Source organism: Uloborus diversus, chromosome 5 (genome assembly GCF_026930045.1).
Source record: "Uloborus diversus isolate 005 chromosome 5, Udiv.v.3.1, whole genome shotgun sequence".
Lineage (NCBI taxonomy): Eukaryota > Metazoa > Arthropoda > Arachnida > Araneae > Uloboridae > Uloborus > Uloborus diversus.
Genome location: NC_072735.1, coordinates 96,386,073 through 96,404,313, shown reverse-complemented (window position 1 = coordinate 96,404,313; position 18,241 = coordinate 96,386,073). Strand labels below are relative to the sequence as shown.

Sequence of the window (18,241 nt, the reverse complement as noted above, 5' to 3'; positions counted from 1 at the left end):
TCGCAAACATTATACATTACTGCAGTTTGTGGAAGAGAGTGACCCTGATATACCTATAGATTTATTCAAATTTGATGACAGTTCATTCAGTGAGTCCGCAAAAAAGATTAATTGACGAGTGCAAAAACAATGTATCAAATTAGCTAAATCAAATGTTGTGTTTTGCAGAGGTGACTACTTAGAATATTTTCAACTTTGTCTTCTATTCTCAATAAACGATACAAATGAGATAACTGCAGTCGACTTTAAACGCCCAGGAGCTTTACACAAAGCACGATGGATGGCAAAATTCATTTATTCAATAAAAATTTGCTTATTTCAACATCAAATCCAAGAACTGCCAACCGGAACAATAACTACACATCAACAAGTTTTAAAATTTAGAAATTTTGTTAATTTCGTCACTTTGGTATACAGTTCATGGTGGACGACGTGCACTTCTGTCTTCGATGCACCATGGAATGACTTGATTTCTTTCATTTACTTATAAAATATAGTATTATCAATTCGGAAATTTCTGAAAGTGCAATTAATGCTTTTAAAAATTACCTTTGCTATCTGACAGAAGAAACTGTACCTCTAGCACTATAGAGTGATAAAGCAAACCGACGTGCTCTTGCTGACAGTATATTAGCCATTAGACCAGTTAGTATTTCTGATCCAAAACACACTTGGCATGGGATTTGGAAAACCAAAGTTTCCAACAGAAATTCGTTCATCATCAACACTGTCTGACTTTGTTGGCATTGATTCCTGGTTTTTACTTTTAATTTTGAAGTTAGATTCAGAAGTCATGGTGGAAGATGTTAAACAGTGGCCAAATTGTACTTCATTTCAGACTTAAAAAACTAATTTGAAAGGAATAAATGTAGTAAACGTTCTGAGCGAGGAATAAAAGCTGAACAATGACTTTTTAATGTCAGCCAAAACTGAAGATCATTACCAGAATATATTACAAGTAGTTGAGCATGATCGAAAACAACTCCCAAATCTTCTCAAAAAGAGGAAAATTTATTAAAAACTAACTTTCAAGCCAAACTTTAATAATTAACAAAGTAATATTATGAAATATACTGTAAATTTGCTTCAATAAGTAAAATCATTCTTTCAGTAACTAAACAAATGTAAAAATTTTCTTAATGTGTTATTTTTCTGAGTTTTCATAACTTTCAGTTGGCAGGTGGCACACATAGATATTGTTCAAAGTGTGAAAAATTTCACACAAATTATTAATTTTGTATGTAGAATAAAAATAGCTTGGGGGCAAAGAATTTGTAAAGGAAAAAATTTTTTTTGGGGCGTATGATGCACCCTAATATATATAGATAGATATAAAAGAAGTAACCCCCCCCCCCCCCGAAAGTCGGGTCTAGCTACGCCACTGCCTTTGTTACAAATTTTGTTGCCTTGCAACAGTAATATTAATAGTAGTAATAATAATAAAAATTTTTAATAAAGTCTTCTCTGGAGCAAGAATGAAATTTATTCACCATTGTGGCTTTCTTAGGGTTTTTATCCTCATCCATGTCAATAATCGATAATGGGGCTAAGTAAAGAGACATATTAGGATCTTTATCACAAGTAAGTTGTATGTTGTGAACCATTCTTTTGCTTTTATGCAACTAGATCACTTAGAGACTTTGAAATTTCACTAAATGATTTGTTTAATCTTAAGGTATAACATAACTCTAAAAAATTAAATTCTAAAAAAAAATTTTGTTTGAAAACAAAAAACTTTTAAACATATATATAAAAAAAAAGACTTCACAAACAAAGAAAAGTGTGCTGAAGTCATTTTAAACCAAACTTTCCCATTAAGAAAAATATGCATGTTTCAACACTCAAATTTTTGATTGAAAACTAGATAATTATAAACTTGAGTCACACTTTTCTTCATTTCTTCTTTTTCTTGGAATAATTGAAAACTACAAGAATACTTAAATTGTCATTTCTGACCCAGAAAATTTATTTTGTACTTTTGAGTGCATTATGAAAAGGCCTTAGTATTTCTTTAAAAAAATTTCTTTTGTTTTAATATTTCTTGGTGCCAATTTCAGGTTTGTGATTTTAATGTTGGTTTATTATGCATACTATTTTAATTTTCAGTCTGCATTGCAGACCGCTCCAACAAATTCTACTACAGGGTCCTAATAATGAGGTTATACAGTAACCCCTTGTTATATCGCACTTTTTGGGGAACAAAGAAAAAGAGCGATATATCCGAAAACGCGATATAACTGAGGGCATTAAAAATAGTTATGTCTAATACACAAGTAAATTGGCATTCGTTCTTTTTGACATTAGTTTCTAATGGTTTCGATGTGGGTACCATCACACCTATTGAAATTTAAACAAGATTGAAATTTAAGTAAATTTTCACCATCAGAAAGTTAAAATCATCAAATGGCGAATGAATACGATCTTTCTGAGCTACCGCGAGATAAGAATGAGCATTCCAATACCCTCTTATTCCGAGTAGGTTTTCTAATCCGTTCTACTTGCTGTCGAAAGGATGTGAAAAGTAAAAGAAACCAGATTGTTTCCAGGAAACTATTTCGCCCGTCCAGATCATTATTCCCTTCTTTTATGCAAATCCTGGTTTGTGCAACCAAATACAAATCTTTTCTGTACTAAAAGAAGGGCATATGTTCTCTTCTACATGGACTTATGACACTTACTTGATGTCTCTCACTCCTTGTAAAGGCAATGTATTAATACAAAAGAAGATGTCAAGTAGTTTACAGACCATCTTAAACTGAAATATACTGTGCGGGTATGTACATTTGGATGACAGGAATTGCTGCTGCTTTTCCAGTGAATTCAGAAGAATTGCTTCCTTTTGTTCATTGAAAAAATAGAGAAGAAAGAGACCTTCTCTGTGCAATACCATATGTTTTCAGAAATGGTTTCAAACTTAAAGCAAAGTTTTTTTCTTATTTTAGGCTTTAATATTTCGGGAGACAGAAGAAAAGAGCGATATACCCAAATGAGCGATATAACGAGGCGCGATATAACGAGGGGCTACTGTATATATACATTATACATATGTATAAAAAAAAGGAAATGAAAATGAATAAGATTATTATAAGATCATTATTCAAAGAAAAGAATATGAATGTTTCTTTTCTAGCTTCAAACGTAGTTAAAGGTGCTAAAAAGAAAATTTTCGTTCTTGCATTTGTTTTAAATACATATAAGTAGATATACAGTAGCGTAGCCAGGATTTCATTTCCGAGGGGGTCCAATGAAATTTGCATGTACTCAAATGTAAACAAACAGGAAAGTTGCATGTGAAATGTGTATATTTTCATTTGAGAATTTTCTTATTCATTTCGGGGAGAATTCAGACCCCCTGGACCCTCATCTTGGCTATGCCACTATAGATGTAGATTCTCTTTCTTGTGTATCTTTGATGTATTTTTCTTTGTCTCTTAGGCATTTATCAAAAGACATGGTAGTTATTTTGGATTCTGGAAATTATGTAAAAGGTAATTTTTATTTATTTTTCAACTGCATACTATTTTTAATTTAGCTTGTAATATTGTTTCATGGCTCTCCTGATTTGTTTGGGTGACTCCCAAGTTTTGATCCTTTCTCCTAAAAACAATGAATTTCATGAAAACAATGAACTTCCCTAAAAAAAGGACTTTTCAGAGAAAACTTTTTTGAGAAAAATCCCTACAGCAAAATGCCTTTATCGCAAAACCATAACCTTTTCTTACACAAGTGTTGGAAAGGTCATTTTTGATAAATATTTCCTTTTCTTCCTTTTTGAATTCGTATCTCCCAAAAACTGCAGTAAAACATTCTCAGTTTTTCTCTCTGAACTTACAAAGTCTTTACCAGTTGAAAAGAATGCTTATTATTACTTGTAAAAGAATATATATACATGTGTGTGTGTGTGTGTGTGCGCGCGCCTGCCTCTTCCTCTTTTAAAATATTTTTCCAACATAAGAGTTGTAGTTTTTTAAACTTAAAATAATAGTACCATAGGCTTAAAATAATAGTACCATATGCAAAATTTTAGGGAGGACTCAAATACTTTCCCCTTGGTTTAGCAGGATATTTTAACTGTAACGGCTGAAAAAAAAATGTTTTTACATTTTTGCAAGGAAAAAAGTACTAAAAGCAAGGAAGTTCTCTTTCTAAGAGGGAGGGGGCTTCATCCCTCACTTACCCCCCATATGAGCACTCATGAATACTACTCTCAGTTTCTGAATTTCGGATTCTGCCAGCGTTTCGAACATCAAATTCAGTCCTACATATGCCGAATTTAAGAAATCCCTATAAATCCCCGGGTAATATTGTTTTTACTGATAATTTTTTTTAGGCTCAATTCTTTTAGTTACGTTTACATGAAGTTTTGGTAACATTTGACAAAGAATTGAAATAAAAACTTACATTTAAAAGATAGTTTTATTTTGCATGACTTATCTAAATGTAAGTAGTTAACAATCATGTTCTGCAAACCTAAGAAGAACTTAAATTTATCAGTTAAAGCGATTGTTTAAAACAGCAAAAACTTGCTGGAAAAATGGAAGTAATCTCTCCCCGACATTTATAGAAGTTAATTCAGATAAATCAACAATTAACAAAATTTGACTTGAAAAACTAACCATTGACATACAATTGAGATTGCAAAATGAAAACCATTTTTTACATGAGCATGAAATTCAATCATTTCTAATCAATAACATATTTATTGCTCTTTTTTTTTTTTTTTTTTTGATTTCATTAAACCATTGCAAAATCTTCCCAACATTTTCTTAAAATTTAGGAGTCATTCGGTTTATATGCTGGATTTTGTTTTTTTGTCTCTGTAGATTGGGGGGTTTGACTTATACACTAGTGTCTATACAGTACTTTGTTGCTCTTTCTGTTTTTGAACAACACCAAGGATATTTTTATTTTCAATTTATTTCAGTGGACATAAATTTTTTATTATACAAGAATTTTGATTTGATACTTTAAATGTTATGTAATTGTAGTTCTATACTGATAGCTATCAATATCATTCTCAAAATGATTTTCTAACTATTATTTTTAATAAACTAGCATTTCATTATGCAATAACTTTAACTTGTAGTTTTGGGATTGCCAAATTGCAAGGTCATTTAAAGTATAAACAATTAAATTCAAATTGTTGCTGTAGGGAATCCTTTAAATTTAGTTTTGTATGATTTAACTTTGATTTTGAGGTTTCAGTTTTTCAATTTTTGTAAATTGGTTTCACTATTCGTATTCTATGTATTCATTTTTATGGCTGATTATTACATTGCACATGCTATTATGTGTTGGCAGGGGCGTGCGCAGAAATTTTGGGACCCATCACAAATGATTATTCTGGGCCCCCTCCATATTGTTTAACCCTATATATCACCCCAATTAAAAATATTGGCCCCCTTCAGGCTCGGGCCTGGGTCAACAGGTGCCCCCCCCCCCCCTTGTGTTGGGAAAACTTTGATGGTGAATCTTGTTGAATTCAGATTCTTTCGCAGGAAAATTACTATTACAAGAGCAGGAATATGACACAATATGAACTAGTCATTGTTTCAGATAAACTTCAGTAGTAGAGTGTGAACTAACTTTTGAGAGGAGGAGAGAGAAGAGGTTTGAAGTAGGGTTACACCGGATAGTGATTTTGCCGGATTCCGAATATCCTGAGTCTCTTCATTTTCGGATTCGGATATCCAGACCGGATATCCTGCAGATATCCGGCTTTATAGTTGCTTTTACTTACATTGCTTGTTCATATATCTTTATGCAATTCTGCATCAAAATAATGAATCGAACTTGTTTCACACATCATTTCTTTAAAAATAAATTGTTATTAAATAGTTTTATTGTTCACATTTATCTTTACAATAAGTCATAATTGTAATTAGACTTGCTTGACTTAGAAAAAAATAGTAGCAATGAAATAACCTTGTTTTAAAGTACAGTAGAATACCTTTATAACGCCGAGCTATATAACGCAATTCTCTATAAACCACACACCTTTTCAGAAGTAAACAATAAGTTTTGAAGTTTAAAAAATCGCTCTGTCTTACTTGGCAAACATAAAAATAGTTAGGTAAATCAAATTTTAAAACAGCTTTTCAAGTTTCCATCATAATTCAAAGCTTTTAAATGAAAATTATTATTCACAGTCAAAAGAAAATACCAGATGGTTCTTGAAAATTCAGCTGTTATGCTATGCAAACCTTGAAGCTACCAGAAGTGCAGAATGCACTTTCTTCCGATTGTGAAACATATTTATTTGTGAATGACTAATTCTGTAATTAGTGCTTTACTACTTACTGCAGATAAAACCCATTCTGAAGTGCTAATATATAGATATATTCTGAATATTAGTTTAAAAATTTGTGAAATGACCTATATAAGGCCAAAACCTGTATTACGCAAAGCTCTGGTCCCAAGGTGTGCGTTATAACGGTCTTCCACTGTAATACATTTTCTTGTTTCCAGTTTTGTAATGACAAAAACAAAATTTTGCTTTGAGATTCTTCTTATTCAGAACAGTACACCTGTAAAAATTTTCTAACATTCAAGTAGAAAAAGAAAATACTAAAACGGGCCATCTTCACTTTTTTCATTCTTTAAAGGTGCAAGTTAGTATAATTAATTTATTATTGAGGTTTATGCTAAGCACACTCGCTTTCTAAAAAACAAATTAATAAACTTATACTTATATAATAAACTTTAAATGTTACTTTACTTCCAAAAAATAAAGGCACACATTCTTAAAAGAAGCAAATTAACATCTTAAATATATTTTCATGCATACCTCTAAGGTTAGAGAGAAATTTTAAAACTCAATTTGTGTTCGTCCAGGTAAGCTCTGCAGTTGCAGAGAGATTTCGGTTTTTTATGTGAAGCCGAAGCTCTTCAATTGCCACTTTGTCCTGTTGAGAGTTGTGTATTTAAGTTATTCCTGGATCTCTCTCACGAGGTTTCAAAGAAAGTCACAGATCCTGTTATTCTTAGAGACCTTGCTTATGAGACCATAAACACTTTATATCCCGAGCAAGATTGGATCAGAGTTTATACCGATGGCTCCCGTTTACCGGAGAGACCAAATGCAGGTGCAGGGATTTTTTGTCCCCCTCTTTTCATTCGCAAGCCCAGCAGGTGTTTATGCAACATCCTATGACGGTGAGTTGCTGGCTATTAAAATTCCTCTCAACCAATTGATCTGCCACTTTAGTGGTTTTGATACAGCTGTATTACTCAGTGACTCAAAGGCGGCCTTGCAAACATTGGGAGCATCATCTTGCTCCACGTCATCTGTAGTTCTGGAGTGTCGGGAACTTTTGCAGAGACTAGATGACTGTAACAAGAATATAGTCTTGCAGTGAATCCCAGCGCACTGTAGCATTGAAGGACATGAGGTTGCCGACTCTCTGGGTACCATGATCCAGCAAATTGCTAGGCCAGAAGTACCTTTTGGCACTATTAAACGAATGATTAAAAGCAAGATGTCGGAGGAGTTTTGGAGCAGTCTTGCCACTAGAACTACATCAAAACCATGGAGAGACAAACTCCCTCTCCTATCAAATAAACACAGATATGGAATGGTGGCCGAGTTCAGGCTGGCCACGGGACATGTTTGCCTACCCAAACACCTACATTTTTTCAATAGCATTTCTAGCCCTCTCTGCACGTTCTGTAATCTGGGATATATTTTGGATAGGGACCACCTCCCCTATTGCCTGGCATTAAGACAGCGAACTCTAGTAGACCTCTACTGGGAGGCGAGGAGCCGTTTGATTTCATAGACTTTATACTGCAGCTGTTTGTTTATTTTTGTAATTGTTCTCTGAGTTTTTTTGTTGTTCTTTTTTCTTTTGTTTTATTTGTTCATCGGCTGTAGTGGTCTTGTAAACTTTGCCATTAGAAATATATGAAAAAAAAAATATTGAGAGCTATATTTTAAACAAGTTCATTTCTTAAAAAACAAATTTCATAAACTTATAACTTAAACAATCAACTTAATATTTTACTTTTGCTCAAAAAAAAATACAGGTCTGCATTCTAAAAAGATGTGAAATAACATCTGAAACATATTATTAAGAGTTATGCTAAACACTTTTCCTTTTTTTAAACAAATTAGTTAACTTATACTTAAATCATCAACTTAAAAAATTTTCTTAAAAAATCTTTAATTCCAAAACAATATAGACATACAAGTCTTAAAATTTTCAAATTAAAACCCAAATATGTCATTTAGTGTTATGCTAAATAAGTTGACTTTTTTTAAAAACAAAATTTTGAACTTATACCTTGATAATCATCTTAAAACTTCACTTTAATTCCAGAAAATAAAATTGAAAATTCTTAAAAGAAGCAAATTAACCTTAAATATAAATTCCAAAAAATTCAGGTCTTAACCTTTAGGCTACGGCAACTATACAATTATCTTTTCCCTCTCCCTACGGCTCAAAGCTTTCTTAGTTCCTTCCCCCCCGAATAGGACAGCATAAAGGGGGCGATGTCCACTTCGACCGCTGAGCTCTCCGCAATACAGGGTTACTATAGTGGGACACTATACTTGGCTAGTCATCACTTATTCAATGGTTTGAAAATAATTTTTTTCCCTCCTTGTTCCTTATGGGGTTCTCTAGGTTTAGATTTTCTGTAAGTATATTTGGTTCAGTTTTAAAATTGAAATCACTGAAATAATGCTTCTCATCTAACCTAAGGCTAACGACAACAAAATAATAAATATCAAACTCTATTTGTGAGGTAGACCACTGGATTCAATAAGTGCCAGATGTCCTTATCTATGCGCTAAAATGCGGAGGTAAATAGCGTTCAACTGAGACCAAAGCCATTGTAAATACAATGTAGAATACCTTAGATTCAAGGGAGGCAACTTTGCTTTTCAGCTTGGCTGTTCAGAAAAATGATGACACTAATACGTGTGTCCAAGAAAGAATCCACAATAATAGCGAACAATTCCTTGCTTTGCTTTTCTGAGCAGGTGCAAGCGGAATATGCTTGAACACCGTATTCATTTACATAAAGAACGTTAGCGCTTATCTATCTTTTAGAGCATGCAAGGCACCCTTTTTTGTATATGAAGCTGGCGTTTCAAAGTCAATCACTGTCGAGTGAGATAATATGGAGAGACAGCCTACAAATCCCCTGATATCCCCATTCACTCTTTCTTCTAATTGTGGTTGAAATACCTCTAGTAATTGTTGAAGGATTAAGTTCCGCTCCCTTCACAATGCACAAGAAAAATATCTGGGCAAATTTGTTTTAGATTCCAAGTCTTTCCTCTTTTCAACATTTCCTATTTATGTACTATCTTTATAATATATTTTCACTACCCAGTACGTTGTTATTTGTGAGTAAGAGAAGATAAGTAAAAAAAAAATATGCATGAGTAAACAGAAAACCAACCTCTTTCTTCCATTTTTTACTGGCATAAACAGTTCCAAATGTAAGAATTAATTAACAGAAAAAAAAATAAGCAGACATTAGACTCTCATTGAAAACTGAGTAAGATATATCAGGTGCTCTTATAAATCTTTTCACTTAACCTCTTTTTTTTTGCGCAAGGAAGAAAGAGGAGCAATCGACTTTGACTTAAAAATTAACATTTTAAGCCCCTTAAATACAAACAGGGGGAAAACTGAATGTACAGATTTATACTTTATTAACTGCTTTATAAGGCCATAAGTTTAAGAATTCCTAAGTTGAACCATAAAATTAAAAAATTCAGTGAAAAAAAAAATCCTCGTAAACGTGCCCCGGTGTACCATACTTATTTTGTTTCATTCAGCATATCCTTAGTCCTTTTGACTTTCTACTGAAATAATATTCGCTATAGACAAAATATCAAGGAAATACATTTATATTTTCTAAAATATCAAAATTAAGTTTTTATGCTTTTCACTCAATAAGTGATCAATTAGATAGATTTTAAGGCGTAGCGAAGGGGGGGGGGGGGTAAAAACACCCCTCAGAGCCCTTGATTTTAACATTCTTGCCATCCCTAGTGCAATAACTTTTACATATGAAAAGGCTCGTTTTGAACAGAAAACCCCCTCCAGAAGATAATTCTGGCTGTACTAGTGACTCTTTTTATAAAAAAAAAAAAAAAAAAAAAAAATGAGCATTTAGTCTAACTTTCAATTTTCAAACCAAAAGATTCACGACACAGATTCTTAATTGAACCTCTCTTTCAAATTTATTGATTTTAGAATGTTTTCCATGTTTTGTTGAAACGGTATTACAAATAATTTTCAGTTAAAATGTAAATAAAGAAATAAATGAAACGTGGCAAATTGCAAATTGATAAGTTGTTTCTTATTCAGCATGATATTCATTTTCGAAAAGTTAGCAAAATAAGATATGCTTTTCAAGTGTTTAATTATTTTTATAAAACCATAACAAAAGAAATATTTTGGAGAATGATGTTTCTTGCGCTCTGCTCCCTAAATATCTACACTGCTTAAATAAATAGGTGTTTTGTACTCAGTAAAATATGCTGTTATTAATTATAGGAAGCCTTACTATTGGGTTATTAAACAGAAAAAGGCTATCAAAAATTTTTCTTTCCTTCAAGTATTTTACTTCTGCTTAAATTTCTCCCCTCTTTTTCGAAACTTCGCCACACATTCCTTCACTGGGAACCAGTGGTTGGAAGTAGCGCGCTACAAGTAGCGACGCTACTGTAGTAGCTACATTTTTTATTAGTTTGTAGTGTAGCGCACTACTTTTTTAAAAAAGTAGTGTAGTGAGTAGTTAACTACAAAAAAATAGTAGTTTGTAGCGATTTCTGGAAACTACTTTTAAATAAACTGAAAACAAAAACAAAGGTTCAAACGAATTTGATTGGCTCAAATTTTACACAAGTACATCAGCGGATGCAATGAGAAATAAGACTCATAAAAATACGAGCTGACCTCAGGCATTTCATTTTGACGCCATACATTCTATCTGTTTGACGCCATTAGTTTTTTTACCGTTGTAATTTTGATATTTCACCAATATTCATATTGCAAAAAGCACTTATTTTCGCGAAAATAAAGATATCGGTGATTTCGCGAGTTGAAAATTTGGTGAATTTTATATGAACTGACCGAAGATTAAAAAACAAAAATATTTTATCGAGTCGTAAATTTTTGACAGTATTCACCAAATAAAAAGAAGCTACTTAAGATGTTATAGAAAAGGATGAAATTGAACTGTTCTGGAGGACTTACAATAAGTACGAGCATTACAGTGTGTGAGAGTATGATAACGGACATTTTTCTTAATGTCTACTGATGAGCTAATTTATCAATATTTTTGTTAAATTCTCTTATGGTGTGTGTGTGTATCAAAATCCCCCCCCCCCCAAAAAAAATCGAAAATTGATTTTTCAAGTCGCACACTCTCTTATATTTTATCCTTTTACATCCAAAAATAATCATATAATTTGAACAACGGCAGCAAGTGCCAATTATGTCTGAAAGTGTGAATCAGCACTTGTGTAATGCTAGGCCAAATTGAAATAAAATGTTTTTTTAGAAACTCAAAATTTCTGTTGATAAAACGTTGCTCCTATACCCACATATGCACCACAAAAACATTTATTCAAATTGAAAACCATTTAGATATCCAACACGTGCCTAACATTTATAATTTTCTTCAAAAAATTAAGTTTGTGATACATATTTTCAGAAATGTAAGATTTTACGAAATTATCTAGCTGAAAAATATAAACAGTAAAGTAGAAAAGTAGGTAATTAGCGTTAAATAGAAATGTTTGTTTTCCTGCAATTTTTAAGTCTCCCACATAGTACTCAAAGATCTTTTTTTTCCAGGTTGAGTTAAATTTTTCATTTAAAATGTATTATTTTTTTATTATTCGTTTGTAATTGTTGATCTTTAAATGTGTTCGTTATTAATTTTTGAACTTGATATTCTATTTAAATTTATATGTAATTTTTTAAAAGATAACTGAAAAAAAAATCAATTTTTAAAATAAAATTATAAATTTTAGGTCAAGTGTGGCATATCTAAATGTTTTTAAATTTGAATAAATGTTCTTGTGGTACATGTGGGGTGTTGGGTACAGGGGCAACGTTTCCCAACAAAAATTTCGAGTTTCTAAAAAACGTTTTTTTTGAGCAATCACGATTGCTTATTGCTTTCATTTGACTGTTTTTGGCGTGCTATCATTTTTCCCACCGGCGCACAGTGGTCGATTTATTGAATCTAGCTGGACAAAAATCAAAATTGCATCTTTGTTATTTCGCGATAAGTAATATTTTATTAGAAACTTAAATACCTATAAATCAGGGAACCATGTCTAATTTGGACGGGAAGTTCCTGAATTTTTTCCTGTAATGGGTTAAAGTTCGCATTTAGCAAAAGTGCATTTTGTGGCCTTCTACATGGAAGATAATCAATTATCGTTAAAATTTGTCTGCTTAATTTTAAATTATTTATGTTTATATATTGTCATTGTGTTATCCAATGTTAATATTATTTATCAGTTTCATTAATTAAATACGAGTTTTAAATGAATTTTTTTCCAAGATAAAAAGTGACGAATAATACACCATTTCATCAAAAGTTATTAGAGCAGCAAAAAAATTCTCCACGAGCCTCCGCCTTCTAATTTACGTTTTTATGTACCTGGTATATCTAAAACCATCTGGGCAAAATACTATAGCCGGATCTATCCGGCCATACGAGTATTATCAATTTTCATGAATCATGGTGCCAAAAACTAAATTTCTATTCAATAAAGATGATCATGTTTGATTTCCTTTTCCCTTCAGTAATGTTTTTTTAACTATCGTCTGCTGTTGAATGTCGTCTGCTGTTTATTTTTAAAACTTTTTTTTTGCCTTTGGCAACTACAAGTAATTTTTATAACTATTCTAAAGTTTTTTTTGGAATACAGTGCAGATGGTAGTAATAACGTTCGTCTCTGCATATGTAAGTGAAACAAATATATTTTCCTATCATTAATTCATGTGACTTTATGCTGATTTAATGGTTTCATTAAAAAAGCAAACTCTTTTTGATGTTTGGCTTCTAAATAAGGACTCGAATAGTGTATATAGTTTTGTGATTGAAACTTTAAACTTGAATGACTGTAAGAATGATATTAAGCTAAGTGTTGTAAATACTGTAAATAATTTTTGTGTACATGTAAAAGACAAATGGAAGCGTTGCTCTTCCTCACAGAAAACTTTCTTGCGAAAACATTCTAATTGGTTAAAAAGTGATATTATATTTGACGAAAGAGTTGTTAAAGAAGCTGTCATAAGACTTCCAGGATCTTCAAAAATACAGCAAAATTTTGCAGCTCGCGGTCGACCAACAACAACTTTTGAAAATTCAAGCCTTAAAACTAAAAACGTAAAGTCGCATCTGTTATTCAAGATAGTAGTCCAGAGCAATTAGTTTTTGCCGCTCAAATTAGTCTTCGTTCTTCAGGAAAACAAGATGCTGCAGAACTCTTACAACAAGTAAATGTGTCACCAAAAAGAGCTACTAGAATTAAAACGGCTTTAAAAAGAACCGTAACAAATAAAGTGGTGAAACTAACTCCTGACCAAGCTTTAGCCTACTATGTAAATACAAAACTGACAAAAAGTCAGTACATTGAAACACACAAATTAGCTAAAAATCAGAATGCAAATATATATCCATGTTATGAAAAAATATTAGAATCAAAGAAAAAATGTTATCCAGATGATATATATATAACTGACATTTCTGCCGAAATAAATCTTCAGTCGCTTACAAATCATACAATATTGCGGCTTTTTCAAAGTGAATGGGAAAAATTCGAGGAACTTTTAACGGTAGATACTTCTTCCATAAATATGATTTTTAAATGGGGATGTGACGGAGCTTCTGGTCAAAGCACTTATAAACAGCAATTCGAAAGCACTGAAGTCTCTTACGATGATTCATCTATTTCATTAGTACCACTTCAATTAAAAAGTCAAGAAAAGGAGCTCTGGAAAAATCCTCGGCCATCTTCAACCAGATATTGCAGACCAATAAAAGTAATTTTTGAAAAAGAGACTCCAACATTAATCAAGAAAGAAGTTGATAAAATAGAATCTCAAATAGCAAGCCTTTGTCCTTCAAAAATAAAAATTAATGATAGAGAATTTTTGGTGGGACAATCATTGGTAATGACTATGGTTGATGGGAAAAATTTGTAGCATTCTAAATGAACAATCTAATCAAAAATGTTACATTTGCGGAGCCTGTCCTAAAGAAATGAATGCGCTTGAGAAACATACTCAAAAATCAATAGATCCTTCAAAATTCAGATTTGGATTATCAGGTTTACATGCTTGGATCAGATGCTTCGAGTGTCTTCTTCATTTGTCATATAAACTTGAAGTGAAAAAATGGCAAGTAAGAAATCAAGAAGATAAGGAAACGGTAAAAAGGCGTAGAAATTATATTCAAGACAGATTTAGAAAAAAAATGGGCCTTTTGGTAGATATGCCGAAGCAAATTTCTGGAACAACAAATGACGGAAACACTGCTCGCAGATTTTTTGCTAATCCGACTTTGTCATCCGATATAACGGGATTAGACATTGAACTTATACAGCGTTTTTCAATAATTTTACAAGCTGTTTCTAGTGAACAAGAGATAAATGAAGACGAATTTGAAAAGTTTACTTTTGACACTGCGAAACTGTATGTTCAACTATATAACTGGTATTTTATGCCGGCTAGTGTACATAAGTTGTTAATTCATGGAAGACAAATTATTGAGCATGCCATTCTACCAATAGGACAACTTTCTGAAGAAGCGCAAGAGGCTCGAAATAAAGATTTCAAAGCTTTCCGAGAATATTTCTCACGAAAATATTCAAGGCAAAAAACTTTGGAAGACATAATACATATGTTACTTATTACGTCTGACCCTTTAATTACAAAGCTGAGAAGCAACTCTAAAAAACATGAGAATTTACTATCTAAAGAAGCTGCATTGTTGTTGAGAAACAATCAAAAGATAAACTACAGTTCCTCGGACAGTAGTTCTGCTGAAGATGACGAAAATTTTAGTTATTGACGCTTTTATTTTATGTAGTTTTATGTTTACTATCAATATAACGACCGAATTAAAACTTTTAACTCGGTTTGACAAACCAAAGTATTTTTGTCCAGCTAGATTTGTGAAATCGACCACTGTGCGGCGCGGCGCCACCCTCTGCCAGCACCACACGTCGCGGCGGCCGGCCTCACGATGCTGCTCCTCCTGCGAAAACCGTCTCCAGGTTGCGTCCATACCCTACACACACACGCATACATACACGCACCAACACACACGCACACACAAACACATACACACACATACACAAACACCACCATACACACACATATACAAACACATACTCAAACACACAAACACATACACACACGCATGCATACAGATACCTACACATACACACAAATACACACAACTGCCCACACATTCATGCCTGCACACAGACATAAACACATATGCTTACACACACATACACATACTCCGCCCCCACGCACACAAACACTCATACACACAACTACCCACACACTCATGACTGCACACAGACACAAACACACATGCCTACACACATACACGTACCCCCCCCCCCCCACACACATACAAACACACACTCGTGATTGCGAAAAATATAATTTGAATTCAAGATGACAAAATTCAAATTTTTTTTTTTTTTTTTTTTTTTTTTTGCCATTTGGTCTAGCATACAAGTACTGTTTTACACTTACAGGTACAAGTTGGCACGGGTTGCCCTTGTGCAAATTATATGAAACTTTTTTTCACGATTGTTTTGACACAAGAGGAAAAATACAAGAGTGTATGCGACTTGAAAAATTGACTTTCATTTTTTGCGGGACAACCTATTGTGTATGCTTTTTATTTGCTTATTTTTTGGAAAGTAGCGAAGTAGCGACTACATTTCAAAAGTAGTTTGTAGTTACTACATTTTGAAAAAAGTAGTTTTAGCTGTAGTTAACTACATTTGTAAGAAAGTAGTTGTAGTTGTAATTCGCTACAAAAAAAATGTAGTTTTTCCAACCACTGCTGGGAACAAAACTATGCCAAACGCCTCTGATTGACAGACCCCCAAAAGGGGGTGTAGTGCGTTTCATTCATTTTCTCCCTGCGTAGGCGTGTGTGAAAGGATTATCAACTGCGGGAAGTAACTGGAGGGGGAAGGGAAGGACTGGTACAGACGTTGTACCACAGCTGTAGGAAGAGAGCACTTTTTGTCGGTACAGCATATGTACCGCCGTTGGCTAAAGGTTAAGAGATGATAATTAACATCTTAAATATATTATCAAGGGTTATGCTGAACATGTTTACTGTTTTAAAACTAACTAATTCACTTACACAGTAAACTTAAAATATTATTTTAATTCCAGAAAATATAGTTACACTCTCTTTAAAGGTGCAAATTTATATCTTAAATGTATTATTAAGACTTAAGCTAAGCACATTCACTTTATAAAAAGAAATTAGCAAATTTAAATCTATAGTTAAAAGTAATATTTTAAGTTGATTTTTTAAGTCCAAAAATAGAGGCAGACATTCCTGAAATTAACAACTTAAATATATCATTAAAAGTTATGCTAAACAAGTCCACTTAAAAAAAAAAAAAATTAATGAACTTGTACCTTAATAACCATCTTTGAACTTTACTTTAGCTCTAACAAATAAAGATATTGTTATACAAATTCTGTAAATAGTAATTATTTTTTGTGATTAATTTGTTGTTATCTGGCTAAATTAGGCGTTTATTCCATTATTTTTCATCTAAAATTATCTTAGTAACGTAACCTGTAAATAGCTTCTTGTAATATACATACAACCCCTTAACATTCAACTGAAGTATACGGTCCCCCCATTTAAGATTTGTGAATGGAATAAAAAGAAGATATGAGAAAGTCGTAGAATGTGAAAGGATTTTCTGGAAATTTCTTTGCTGGTATAAAATGCCAGGTGTCTTGTGAATGAAAGGAGAGCCAGTTATGCTTTTTATCTCTGAGATTTGTCTGAGCCATTGCTCTGTTTATTGTGGGGCATTTGTGCTGTGTTTTTTCGTATTTGGATGTAAATACGTGTGCCATTGTTGATTTTACAGTGTTAATTAATATTTGCTTAATTGCTAATGATTCATTTAGCAGTTGTAATTACATTTCCTGTACATAGCTGTAAATAAATCTCCTGTGCTTTTCTCGAGAACTGTGCCGTCATTCAAAGAAAGTTTGAAGTTGCTTTGAACTCGTAACAATATACATTCTTAAAAAAAGCAAATTAACACCTTAAACATAAATTCCCAAAGATACAGGTGCCTTAGTCTTAAAAGATGCAAATTAGCATCTTAAATATATTTTTCAGAGCTATATTAACATGTTAATTTTTTTTAAAAAATGTGATAATTAAGTTATAATTAATTGAATATAAACTTATACTTACGAAATCTATTAAAAATTTTACTTTAATTCAAGAATATCCAGGCAGTCTTTAAATATGCAAATTAACATGTGAAGTATTTTAAGAGTTATTTTAACCATTTTCACTTTTTTAAGCAAATAAACTTATACTTAAGTAATCAACTTGAAATTTTACTTAAATTCCAATAAATACATATATTCCTAAAAGATGCAAATTACTGTCTTAAAATAAATTATTAAGAATTATGCTAAAATAGAAATAGTCAGTAGAAAACTGGAAATTTTAGGGGCAAAACATTCTTTCCCCCCCCCCCCCCCCCCCGAAAAATAATTTATTTTCACCCAGAAAAACTGGAAATTTTCATGAGTAAAATGTTGTACTCATAACGTTTTACTTTTTACATTTTAATGCTTTTTACTACCTTTTACAAAAAAGGAAGTATTGTATTTGCGAAAAAATTTTCACTCAAAAATCGGCCTTAACTGCAATATACTAGCCCATGCAATATACTGGCAGACTAGTTATCACGCACAGCGAGTGTAGTTTTATTCTTGTTATGAACTCATAAATCTAGAATAGTGAATAACCAAGCTGGAGACGTATGTCATCTCATTGAATCTGAGAGTGCCAAAAAACTGGTAGCTACCAGTTTACTGGAATTCTTAGGATTGATGGATATACTAATGTTGCTTTAAAAGCAGAAATTAATGAAGGAAATATGAAAAGTTATTACATAGTCCAAAAGGTTTAACAAAATTTTTTTAATTAAATCCCATTCATATACACCGGATAACCCGCA

At 32.4% G+C, this 18,241-nt stretch overlaps 1 protein-coding gene across 1 annotated transcript in view; it reads left to right on the top strand.

The window, feature by feature from the left end:
• The window catches only part of LOC129222287 (protein KTI12 homolog), a 33,664-nt gene that overhangs the window by 3,556 nt on the left and 11,867 nt on the right, over positions 1-18,241 (top strand). Inside the window, 1 exon segment of the mRNA XM_054856772.1 lies at positions 3,436-3,488. Within this exon segment, the coding sequence (XP_054712747.1) occupies positions 3,452-3,488 (37 nt within the window). The 5' untranslated portion in view covers positions 3,436-3,451.